The 12,482-nt window shown below is 32.1% G+C and overlaps 2 protein-coding genes across 3 annotated transcripts; one reads left to right on the top strand and one right to left on the bottom strand.

Moving 5' to 3' along the window:
• Positions 1-444: 444 nt before the first annotated feature.
• On the bottom strand, positions 445-1,562 carry LOC115700325 (myb-related protein 315-like). The gene is made up of 3 exons (XM_030627894.2): positions 1,312-1,562; positions 1,102-1,231; positions 445-1,012 (listed from the first exon to the last, which is right to left on the bottom strand). The coding sequence occupies exons 1-3, from the start codon at positions 1,442-1,444 to the stop codon at positions 445-447; spliced, it is 831 nt and encodes a 276-aa protein (XP_030483754.2). The 5' UTR covers positions 1,445-1,562.
• Positions 1,563-8,958: 7,396 nt separating this feature from the next.
• LOC115699499 (glycosyltransferase family 92 protein RCOM_0530710) lies at positions 8,959-11,460 on the top strand. 2 transcript variants are annotated; one of them, XM_030626947.2, is made up of 2 exons: positions 8,959-9,509; positions 9,591-11,460. In XM_030626947.2, the coding sequence occupies exons 1-2, from the start codon at positions 9,377-9,379 to the stop codon at positions 11,225-11,227; spliced, it is 1,770 nt and encodes a 589-aa protein (XP_030482807.2). In that variant the 5' UTR covers positions 8,959-9,376; the 3' UTR covers positions 11,228-11,460. The 2 variants fall into 2 exon arrangements, with proteins under 2 accessions (XP_030482807.2, XP_030482808.2); XM_030626948.2 differs by having other exon boundaries at positions 8,960-9,509; positions 9,594-11,460.
• The last annotated feature ends 1,022 nt before the right edge of the window (positions 11,461-12,482 follow it).

The raw sequence follows: 12,482 nt of genomic DNA, 5'->3' as shown, positions 1-12,482 counted from the left end.
GATAATATGCAATGTAATCACAATATATATAGTTGAAGCTTAATTACTATAAAAACCCCCTCGCTTATTGACGAGAGCTGGTCAATCTCATAATACATATAATATAAAAATTATAAATTCAGTACGGATGATAGTGAAACCATAACTAGAAAATATATTACAATATATTTTATTATATAAATAAATATGGAGTTTATGGTAATTAATTTTGTTTACTCTATATAGTAATTAAAACTACACTTTCAATAATTATAATAAAAAATCCTCGATAATCAAACAAAACTATATATGATCAATACAGGATCAAAGTTTGATGAAACATATACGATCACATATTATATAATATATAAATATATTACACTCACGATGATATATCATGATCATGAAGTAATTTTTTCAAACATAAATTACATGTAAAAAATATATATATATTAAATGGGGGTATTAATAATTTTTGAAGAAGAGAAGATCTTGGTCGAGTTGATGATGATTATTAAAAACTTCCCATGAGAACAATGAATTATCCAAGTACGTACTACTCTGATCATCATCAACATGAGTAGTACTACCATTGTTGTTGATTATAATTTCTTGGTTCATCCATGTACTAAAATCAAACTTTTGAAACTCCAACAATTGATCATCAAAATTATTATCCAACAAAACATCCTCATAATATTTTGTTACTTCATCATTATTACTATGATCATGAATATTAGTACTACTACTAGTAGTAGTAGTAGTAATAGTACTTATTTGTTGTTGATCATCATTATTGTTGGATTTTGCAACTTGATCATCATCTACTTTAGACTGACCATCTTGATCATTCTTATGATCATGATCATCATTAGTAGTAGTTGTTGTTGTTGTTTCTGATGATGATGATATTTTTTGATGTGTTATTGGGTCAACACCAAGTACCTTAAGTCTTTTCTTGATTCGAGTGTTCCAATGGTTCTTGATTTCATTGTCTGTTCGACCAGGAAAATGGGCTGCTATTTTAGACCACCTAAATAATAACACCAAAATTAATACATATAAATATAAATTTTAGTAACACTATTATATAAATATATATATATATATTTATATTGTTACCTGTTACCAAGACGTGAATGTAGTTGAATGATTTGATTTTCTTCCAATTCTGTAAAGCCTCCTCTCTTAAGATCAGGTCTAAGATAATTAATCCATCTTAATCTACAACTCTTCCCACATCTTAACAAACCTATAACATAACACAAAATTTAATATATTTATATAAAAAGAAAATTTTAATATAAGATGTATGTATATATATATATATACCTGCAAGCTTAGGTACCATTCTCCAACAATGAATACCATTATTGAGAATAAAGTTCATGAGTTTGTGATCTTCTTCTATTGTCCATGGACCTCTTTTTAGGCCAATTTTGTCACAACAAGGTTGTCTTCCCATATTTTCTTCTTTTTTCAAACAAAGCCCAAAATATGAGAAGAAAGTTTTATCATATCAATTTTGATTGGTAATAAAATTAAGTTAAGAAAAGAAAAAGGGGTGCTTATTAAGCTCTCCTTATAGTCCAAGCAAAAGATTCTCACAGCTAATTTCAGACATTAAAATAATGCAATATGTTGTTTTAAAGGGGAGATTAATGATTGATTGAGAAAACCATTTTTTTTTTAATTTTTTTAATTATTATTTCAGTTTGTTGATTTCATTATATAAATATTTGGTACCACACCCATATAATATATTAATTAGTGTGATGGAAAAAGTCATATATTTATTTAAAAAATTTACGAAGGGAAAAAAAATAATAATAAGTACTAGAAAGAAAGAAATAGAAACCAAAGTACTACGTGAGTGGTATATACGTTGACAAAACTTACTTAGTGTTTTTTTTTTTTTAATTATGCATATAAAAAATAGTTTTTGCAGCCTCTGTAATATTCTAATTGGTCATCATTAAAATGTTAAGGCAAGACTAATTAAATTAAGAAAATAATGATTATAATTTGTATAATGATGAATTGGTAGGATTCTCTTTGGCCCCTTAAGGCTGGCCACTTTTGTCGTTGGAGGCAACTCTTTTTTGGCTTCTTAGAAAGTTTTAAGAGAAAAAAAACACCTATAACAGATGCCATGCCATGCCATGCTCCTATTCAACATTTATATTTTTTAAAAAAAAAATCTAAACGTGGATATACTTTTGGAACTATCCACTTGTAATTAATATATATATTACTTATTAGTTAACATTTTAACTCATTCATGCCTATAGTTAATAATATATTTTTTAATCATGTTTGTACCAAACAAAACTAGTTTTTTTCGAATCTTCAACTATGAAATGATAGAATTCTTGGTAAGTTTAGGGTTAGCACCAAAATTTAGTGGGTTATAGGAAAAAATATATATATTTTTGAGCTCTTATTTAGGAAAAGAATTGTAATATTTTTCAAAATTAGTAAAAAAATATGTGTAATTTTAAAAAGAAATTTGTTTTTCTTAGCCCTTGGATTAAGTGGGCGCTACCTAACTTACTTATCTTACTTATAGGAATAATTACATAAGGTACCATTTTTTGTAAAATATTTACATTTTTACGGTTTTTCAAAAAATAATACGAAAACAACATAAAATCAACAATATAACTACATAAAAGTAACATCAAAATAACAACAAAAAATAACATACATATAACAAAAAATCAACAACAAATTAATAAGATTACAACATAAAAAATCCGTATTTTCTGTAAATAAAATCAAAAAAATCGTAAAAATATTTAAAATTCCATGAAATTGTATTTTTGTAATTTTTTTTTTTGTTGTTTTTATGTTTTTATCAAATAATCTCTTACTTATACTCTTGACCAGACCTAGATAAATTATTAACTTTTTACTTACCTTCAATACTAAATACTAATAATCTTGGTGATTAATTTATAGCTTTGTTACTTATCAATATATCATCATCCAGTAAAATTTCTTTTCATCTCTGTATAGTGAGGAATATAATTCACTTAGCCACATTTTTTTTTGTTGGTATTTTTCGGGCAGGGTTGTTACATTTTGATTTAGCATGTCTTTTAAAATTTAACATTTAATAAAGTTAATTAATTTGATTGAAGAAATACTTTCATCACTTTACAATGTCCATATTCTTTAAAAGAAAAATGGTGATATATATTCAATTCTTGATATTGGTTGAATTCATAATTGTCTCATTTCATGCAAACATATTTGTGAAATAATAATAACTATGATATAATTAGGAATTGAAAACGAATATATTTTTAGTTCAAAGTATGTATATATTTTTGTATACATATAAATAATAACATACAAAGTACAGTACAATATTGCTATATTAATTAAGATATATATAAAAAAAAATTAATTAGTTGTGAGTCAATGAATGATATTATAATTTGGTTCATGAATTAGAATATTCCCAACAATCTTTTTGGGATGCACGGTCATCTAAGACACAAACATTTGGGACCAGACTCAACTGCAAAAGTATACCATTAATTAATTATTTTACTCTATTTATTTATTTAATTGGCTTTCTTAGCTGGAATTTATAAATAAATAAAACCTTTAATTTCTTTTTAATCTTTAATTAACTTGGATGATGAACACTTTAATCAATGCCATTTTGGTATATAATTTGCCATAACATAATGCAGAAAACACATATCTGGTTTTGTGGTCCATATAGCCTTTATGTATGTATATGTGTATATATATATATATCATCATACAATATTATAGACCAACTTATAGCTAGTAGCTAGTGTTGGTACTCTTCATTTTGGCGGTTTCGTATTAAAAATACTAGTCAACAAACACCATAATAAATTAACATATATGTGACATCCCCGCTTCAAGCCTCCATTGGGCCCTTACACCCACAGACTAATGGCTCTTATACACGAGTACGCCACTTTGGCTGCTTCCTGGATTGATGACTGAATCTACAGACCAACACGAGTGTTTTCAGCGTGCTTTATCCCCACTCACACGCATCCTGGGAAAACTTCCCAGGAGGTCACCCATCCTTGAAATTGCTCCAGGCCAAGCACGCTTAACTGTGGAGTTCTTTTGAGATGGGCTACCGAAAAACAAGATGCACCTTGCTGATATAGGTAGTACCAATCAATCCATTTAAGCCCTCTTCAACTGTGTAGTCCTATACCTACAGTGGATAAAAGTGTTAATTTTGGTCAAGAGAGGTGGCATTTCTAGGCTATAGTGTTAGAGGTAAGGAAATTAGATAGTTTTGTATGTGTTTATCTGCATAAATTTAAACTCTTTATGTATTGAAATATGATTTATGATTTGTTATTATGAATATGTATATGGTACTGAGAATGTGTGGTATGGACACAATATGAGTTTGTGAATTGATACATAGATTATGGTTGTATGAATTGTATATGTTGTATGTTGTATGTTGTATTTGTATGTTTTAGGTTGTATGTTGTATGATGTATTTGTATGTTGCATGTTGTATGTTGTATGCTAACGTCTCAGGTAAAGTGGGGGGACCATGGTGGGGTATGATACGGGATAAGGTCGTTGAATGTAGAGATACCCTACCCTGCATTTTACTAAGTCGTGTATGAGATTGTTATGGTGGGTATGATACAGTGATGTTACTGTTGAATATAGAGATACCCTATCCTATAACAATGGTAGGGCTGCATAGGCCCATGTTATTATATGGGCAGATTAGGCCCAGGATATTGTAGGGTCAGGCTAGGCCCGGGTTATGTAAGTAATGGCTATGATATGCCAATGTTGTGATAATGACATTATTATTTATAGTATTGATATGATTATGTTATGAGTATGATACTGGAGTTATGATCTCTGTATATGTGTACGGTGTGAACAAATAGTATAGACTTGTATGATAAAGGTTTCCATATGTACAGTTATTTGGTTATAGTTATAAAAGAGCATGTATGATATTGCTAAAACTTAATAAATACATTAATGGTATGTGTGATATTATATGGTATTGTTTGATAAGCATTTCCTTACTGAGCTTTTAGCTCACCCCCCTTACTTTCCCCCTACAGGTATTAGACAGGGAAGTATGTATAGTGAGCATGGTCAGTTCTGGTACGTATACTGTGAGCGGCTACGGGCGGACAAACGATCTAGAACGTCGGCGGTGCCTTAGTTTTATTTTAAACAGTTGATAAATCTAACACAGTGGAAATGCATTATTTAAAATTATTTACTTACTGTATCTTGTTTTACAAATGAAGGATCCTTCTCTGTTGCATTTTGATTTTTAAAATCCACTGTTGTATTTAAATTTTTTTTTTTTTTATCTTTTCAAATTATGCATGAAAATAGTATTTTTGGTAAAATAAAGTAAAATATCGGGACGTTACAATATATGTAAAAAAAGTAACCAATTTAATTTTTTTTATTACATTTATATAATTAATTAACCCAACAAATGGGTCTAATTTTTTTTTAATCTTATTACCTCGTATGTATTATTTGTAAATTGGTAGATGTTGGTTGGGCTAATAATATACATCCTCATATTTATGGTATTTTAATTTTAAAATAAATAAAGAAAAGAAACATGAAATCTATGTAGATAAAATTAAGGTCTTAAAAAGAATACCACTTGCGACATGCATGACATCATATTAGACAAAAATTCATTGGTTGGTTATTAATTAATGAATTATTAAGTAAGTTGTAAATGAATGATGGTTCTAATTAAGAACAAGTTTTGGTTGTGAAAAATCCACTTAAAAAGACATATAAGAATCTTTGATGAAGTAACTCCAAAAGGGTACTTATTACTTAATAAATATAATTCAATAAGTAGTGGAGGAATTTCGAGTTTCGATGTTGTGTGTGACAAAATTCCAAGCCTAAGGTATTTTTTTTCACTTGTATCGCTTTCAGTGCTTGATCTTCAGGCCGGCCCAATTACTTATGATTTAAGTCCAAGTCTTAATGGGCTCTGTTTGGGGCCCACTTTTGGTTCGGAGTTTACGAAAATTGTGCTAAGCTCCATTTACTTGTCTTAAATAATGAATTTTTTTCAGATTACAATTTTGGTACCAAAACTGATGATTTATAGGAAGAGATTGATTGTGAATTACAACTTTTAGTGGATACAACTCTGGAAAGAAATTTGTTTGGATTCCAGAAGGTAAAAATGGAATCAACATATATTTTTTGAAAAAATTACTATTTAAATTTGAATAAAAGAATATATCTCATAAATTAAAATAGCTAAACAAGAGTTGTATCCACTTTTATTCACCAATAATTTATATTATTCATCAAATTTATTATTTAGAAACAACTCTTTTTATGAACCAAGTGGTGTTCCTTTTTTTTTTTTTGTTTACGCATATACATGTTGTGTTTTTATTATTATTATTATTATTATTTATTGAAAAATAAGAAAAACTTCATTAAGCAAAAAATAAAATTTTGGTATGTTGACTCACTTCTCAAAAGTTAAGAAGACCATTACAAAAATAATCTAGCCCCCCACTTAGCTACCGAATCGTTAAGGTTCTCGAAACCCAAATGAGTATTATTATTAGACATCAGTAGTGCCTAACACCTCTAGATATGTCGTCTTGCGCTTGACTAGCGATATTCTCTAAAAATTATTACATTAAACTAGATGAGACCTGTTAAAGCTGATTATTTAGTTAGTCATTAGCTCCAACTGTCCTAGTCAGCAGAGTTTGTCATTAGTTGGATTCTGTTATTGATGTTGTTCAATGTATATAAACACTCTATTGTTTCATTGAATGAATAAGATTTCTTTGCTATCCTCAATCTTTTTCTTTCTTTCCTCTTCTTCTTCTTCCTTTCGGATTTTGTTCTTCATGTTCATCAATGACTAGAAGGTTTAACATGATATTAGAATATTTTCCGTCCCTTGTGGCTAACATGGCAATTGTGGGAAACAATGTTGCTGGTGCAGAGGCCAATGGATCACAAGCTCTCGGCAGGTAACGTGTGAATCAAGATCCAATGTTCTTCAATCATAGCATCTCGATCCATTTGAACGATCATAACTTCTTGTTGTGGAAACAACAGATCTTACCTGCAATTAAAGGAAATTGATTAATGGGAAGTGCAAGATCAGCTCCTGGTTTCGTGGTTATTGTCATCCATGACAGAGAGCTTGCTGACAAGAATGGTTAGCTGTAACACATCGCACCAGATTTTGAATACCTTGGAAAAACACTTCACCTTGAAGGTTTCATCTAAAATTCTTGAATTTCGCACCAAGCTGCAAAATAACCTTTTGTCTCCTAGTTTTGTTTCATCAAATTCAGATTACACTTTGTTTATCCATCTTACTGCAAATGTTGTCACTTTGGTACTTGTGTATGTGGATGGCATTATCATCACAGGTAGTGACCATAATGTTATTGTTGAACTCATCTCAACTCTCAATACTTAATTCTCTCTCAAAGATCTAGGTCCTCTGTACTATTTCCTGTGTATTGAAGTTCAGCACACTGAACAGGGTCTTCACTTGTGTCAAGCAAAATATGCTCGAGACATACTTTGAACTCTCTCCACTTTTTCACTTTCCATTCTCAAACACCCATTTTCTCTCTTTCCAACTAGTTATTAATATGATGAGGGCACTTTTTCTTCACTATTCCACTAAGTTTCAAAATCTATTACCACCATTTTAGAGTTTGATCCCCTTTGCTTCATCTACGGCTTCTGCTAACCCTAGCTCTTCCAACTCAGTCGAAGCTTGTTTCGATGTCTACAAGCTCACCCTCAAATCTCAATGCCCATCGTAGATCACAAGGCTTCGTCGACAAGTGGGATGACGACAGAGAGAAAGATTGAGGAAGAGAGAGCTTGGGAGGGGGATTTTCTAAGTTTATGGGACTAGAGCTCGTGGTGGTCTGTGGGAGCACTGTTGTGCAAGAGAACCGCGAGGGAGAGAGAGTGGTGAGGAATAGAGAAGAGGTAGTGATTTAGGGTAAGAGTTTTCATAATAGAGTTTTCATCAAGGAAGAATAAAGAAAGAAGAAGAAAAAGGGAAAAAAATAATTATTTAAAAAAATTATTTGTTTTTTTTTCTTAATTATTTTTAATTTTTAAATTTTTTAAATTATTAATATTATGTAGACTAATAAAATTTTACCACGTGTATATTTTTGTACACCGTAATAATTAATTTTAGCACTTAACAAACTAAAGTTGAATGAAAAGAGTATAGATTGAGAAGTTCAACTCCAAAATTTCAGTCTAAGGATTGATTGTACCAAGATTTTTCAAGAAATTTAGCCACAAACTATTTGTTTTTTTTTTTTTTGGAAAGGAATGGAACTTTCATTAATGAAAAGAAAAAACTTGATGATGCCTCACTCAGTTAAAACCTACAAGAAAATATGCAGTCATAAAAATACTAGTTTTCATTTCAACCAATGTATAATCAAATAGCAAGAAAGAAGATAAGCATTATATTAAAGTTAATAATAAAACAATTAAAGCATAAGTGAGTCTTTTTTATGCAATAATCATCACTATAAATTTGACTTGGGACTTGTTAAGTTTCATTTACATCACAATCTCAAAGCATTAATTAGTGCCACACTTGTCCCTATTCAAAAAACAAATAATTTTCTGAAAAATTTAAACAATACGGTGCGTTTGAGTACCATTGAAGAAGCCAAAAAACTCCTCCCTTTTCGGAAAACATTCCTTTCAAAGCCCCATAACATGACGTGGCAATTGAATCCCTCAGTGGGTCCACGTGGCCACAAAAGTGGGCCCCATCATTGACGTGATAGCACAAAGATTCATCGTGGTTTAGACAAATTAACACGAAACGTAAGCCAACATCCTCTGCACTCGACCCCAAGACACCTCCAACACACACCCAATCAAAAAAAGTTTGTACGAGAACGCAGTCTTACATGTCATAATTTAATTGGTTGACAATGAACATTGATCTAAAAACGCAGGTGCAGGAGATTGTAGCCTGGAGAATTTGTTAACGATTCGATTCGAACAGTCGAAACAACTAGAAATGATCTTTTTCTCTCTCCTTCTCTCCGCAACAGTCCCAAAAATCTCTCAAATCCCACTTTTATTATTTTTTAATTAATTAATTAATTATTATTTTATTTTTCATTTTCATTCTCCATGAGATTCATAGACAGAGAGCTTCAAATATACATTTCAATTTTTTCATACATAAATATGTAATGTTTGATTCAAAATTATTTAATTAAGAAAAGAAAATAACATTAATTTATGGAAAAAAGAAACGAGGTTGAAGGAGAAGAAGAAGAAGAAGAAGAGGAATCGATTTTGTCTGTTGTACTCTGTAACGTGGTTTCACTCACAAATGAAGGATCGTAGAAAGAGAAGCGACGTCGTCGTTTCGTGGAGCAGATTCTTCTGGTGCACCATCGTCGTCGTCTTCACTTGCGTATTTATCTCCGGCTTTACCTTCTCCACTTTTCGTATTCTCTTTCAAGGTACTACAAACCCTTGTTTATTTTTTGCCGCTCTTTTCTGAAAAAAAAAATGTGTTAAATTATTTTTTTGTTTTTTTGAAGTAGGTAAAATCGAACCAGTAGTAATTTTAAGATGGAGAGCTATGCCGGAGAAATCAATCTCCGGCAACTCATTGGATATCCTTTCCTCGATTTCTATCAGAGAAGTAATTATTCTACCGGATCAAGCTTTAGTTTTCCTAAGTTACCCTCGGTCGGCTCAGTTATTTACAGAAGAGGACATAGATTGTGTTTATTCCTCTGTGAACATCTCCACCAAACGAAGACTAGTGCAGAAGTCACCCATTTCCGTGGACCGTAACGAGCCTAATAGTCAGATCGTACGGTGTCGTCTCCCGCCACGTGGCTTTTCGGTAACGGCCGGATTGAAACCTAAAGACAACGACGACGACATCCCAGTTTATCTCCCAACGAACAATCGATGGGACTCGCTCGCGTACGAAGCCCTAATCGATCGGGACAACACAACGATCGTGTTCGTCAAAGGATTTAATCTACGGCCAGAAAGAATCTCCAACGCTTCGAAATTCGAATGCGTTTACGGCTGGGATTTCAAAAGCCCCAAATTCCTTCTCCGATCAGAAGTAATCTCAATCGCACAGGAGATCGTACGGTGCAAAACGCCTCTGACATTATTGAGTGGCTCGATGAGACTGAACAGCTCAGTCATCAAGGTCTCCGTACGAATGAAAGGTAGGGGAACCATAAATACCGTAGCTCGACCGAAACTTAGAACTGAACCCGACCCGTATTCGACCCGAAAAGCTCACGAGATGTGTGTATGTACCATGGTCCGAAACCAAGCCCGGTTTTTGAAGGAATGGGTTATGTACCACTCCATAATAGGAGTTGAACGCTGGTTCATCTACGATAACAACAGCAACGACGATCTCGATGTAGTGGTCGAGTCGTTACGAGCCCAGAAATACAACATCACGCGGCACGTGTGGCCGTGGGTGAAGACCCAAGAAGCCGGGTTCGCTCACTGCGCGGTTCGGGCACGAGACACGTGCGAATGGGTTGGGTTTATAGACGTGGACGAGTTCATTCACCTGCCCACGAATTTACTCCTTCACGATGTTCTAACCAATCAGACGGAGCACAACGAACACGTGGCGGAGCTTCGTACGTCCTGTCACAGTTTCGGGCCATCGGGGCTTAAACACGTGCCATCTAAAGGAGTAACTGTGGGGTACACGTGTCGTCTTGCTATTGCGGAGAGACACAAGAGTATTGTGAAACCGGAAGCACTGAATTCGTCTCTGATCAATGTTGTGCACCATTTTCATCTAAAGAATGGGTTTGATTACGTGAATGTGGATAGAGGAGTTATGGTTATTAATCATTATAAGTACCAAGTATGGGAAGTGTTTAAGGACAAGTTTTATAGAAGAGTAGCTACTTATGTGGCTGATTGGCAAGATGACCAGAATGTGGGGTCCAAGGATAGGGCCCCTGGGCTGGGGACTAGAGCCGTGGAGCCACCTGATTGGTCTGATAGATTTTGTGAGGTTACAGATACTGGGCTAAGGGATCGAGTTCTTCAGCGTTTTTCTGACCCTTTTACACATACTTTGCCATGGCAAAAACCAAAGGAGGAACTTAATAATGATAATGATAGTAATAATAATCAGAAGAAGAAGAAGAGCAGGAGGAAGATACTTAGAGGGTTGTTATGATTTTTTGTGAAATTTTACAACTTTGAATTGTTGGGTTGGGTTGGGTGAAAAGAGAGAATTAGGTGTAGTTTTTGTTCTTATGATATGAAGTTATGTAGAGATTGATTATATTTTTTTTTTGTGTAGATAGATTTAATAACACGGTTAAATGAATTTATAAATGCTTGCTAACTTTTTGCACTATGTATATATATATATATATTTATGTTGTTAATTATATGGTTTTAAGTTAATTTTGTTTGTGTGTGTGTGTGGAGCCATATGGTACAGCCTGTATTTTAATGGTGTTGTAAAATGAGAATTAATGGTCTATTTTCAGTTGTTGTGAATTGTGACAGAAAATGATTAAGATTTAGACAAAGATTTATTGAGATTATGATGGTAATGAATGATATGGTCTTCAATTGACAAGTCTTTATTAATTCACTTTTGTATGTCACAATATTTAATTTCTTAATTTAGATGTCTATTTTCTATTTCATAAAAAGAAAAACAAATATAATCATCTAATTGGTCCTACTGATTGTATTATTAATTTCTCATTTAGTGCTAAAATTTTTTTGCTATATATATATATTTTTTTTTTCTAAAATTGGTTATAAACACTGTATAAAATTAAAGAGGGTTTTTTCTTCCGTATTATTCTACACGTATAACATTTTATAATAATGTCAATACACAAAATAAATTCAAACAATTTATTCTCCATGTATAAAAGTTTTTTTCTTAAAATTAATATCGATGCGACTATCTTTAGCAATCAGAAGAAGTATGGATATGATTGGGTAGTGCGGAACTCTTCTAGTCAGATTATTATGGCTCAGACAGTAAGTCGGATGTGGGTGGTTGATCATGTTCTTGCATAAGCTATCAGGGTTAAGGAGGTATAGAGTTGGTTGAAAGAAATTGGGCGACATGATGTGGTGGTGGAGTTGGACAGTTTGGTCACGATCCAAGCTATCCGAAGTTCATTAGATATGACTTTTGTTTTTAGGTTCTGCATTTCAGAGTGCAAACAGATTCTTTTTAGTTTTAATAATGTCTTTTTAATACAATCTGCTAATTGTATTGCTCACTATTTGACTAGAGCTTCGTAATAAAATGCTAGTTGTATTTGTTTGGATTCTGCGATTTTGAGTAGTTTACATAATGTTCTTTTGATGATTAGAGTTAATAAAATTGTATTTTTATTAAAAAAAAATGGTTTGATTATATTTATAAATATTTTGACTAATAAGTAATAACTTATTTTAGA

Source organism: Cannabis sativa, chromosome 8 (assembly GCF_029168945.1).
Source record: "Cannabis sativa cultivar Pink pepper isolate KNU-18-1 chromosome 8, ASM2916894v1, whole genome shotgun sequence".
Lineage (NCBI taxonomy): Eukaryota > Viridiplantae > Streptophyta > Magnoliopsida > Rosales > Cannabaceae > Cannabis > Cannabis sativa.
Note: the sequence above shows the minus strand (reverse complement) of the source record. Positions and strands in the feature narration are given on the sequence as shown.

What these genes read in the sequence shown, in the direction of transcription:
- LOC115700325 (XM_030627894.2), bottom strand. Translation starts at nt 1,444, where the DNA reads ATGGGAAGACAACCTTGTTGTGACAAAATTGGCCTAAAAAGAGGTCCA. An exon ending in AATGGTACCTAAGCTTGCAG is followed by an intron (nt 1,232 to 1,311) that starts GTATATATATAT and finishes GTTATGTTATAG; the next exon opens with GTTTGTTAAGATGTGGGAAG. An exon ending in CATTCACGTCTTGGTAACAG is followed by an intron (nt 1,013 to 1,101) that starts GTAACAATATAA and finishes GTTATTATTTAG; the next exon opens with GTGGTCTAAAATAGCAGCCC.
- LOC115699499 (XM_030626947.2), top strand. Translation starts at nt 9,377, where the DNA reads ATGAAGGATCGTAGAAAGAGAAGCGACGTCGTCGTTTCGTGGAGCAGA. An exon ending in TTTTCGTATTCTCTTTCAAG is followed by an intron (nt 9,510 to 9,590) that starts GTACTACAAACC and finishes GTTTTTTTGAAG; the next exon opens with TAGGTAAAATCGAACCAGTA.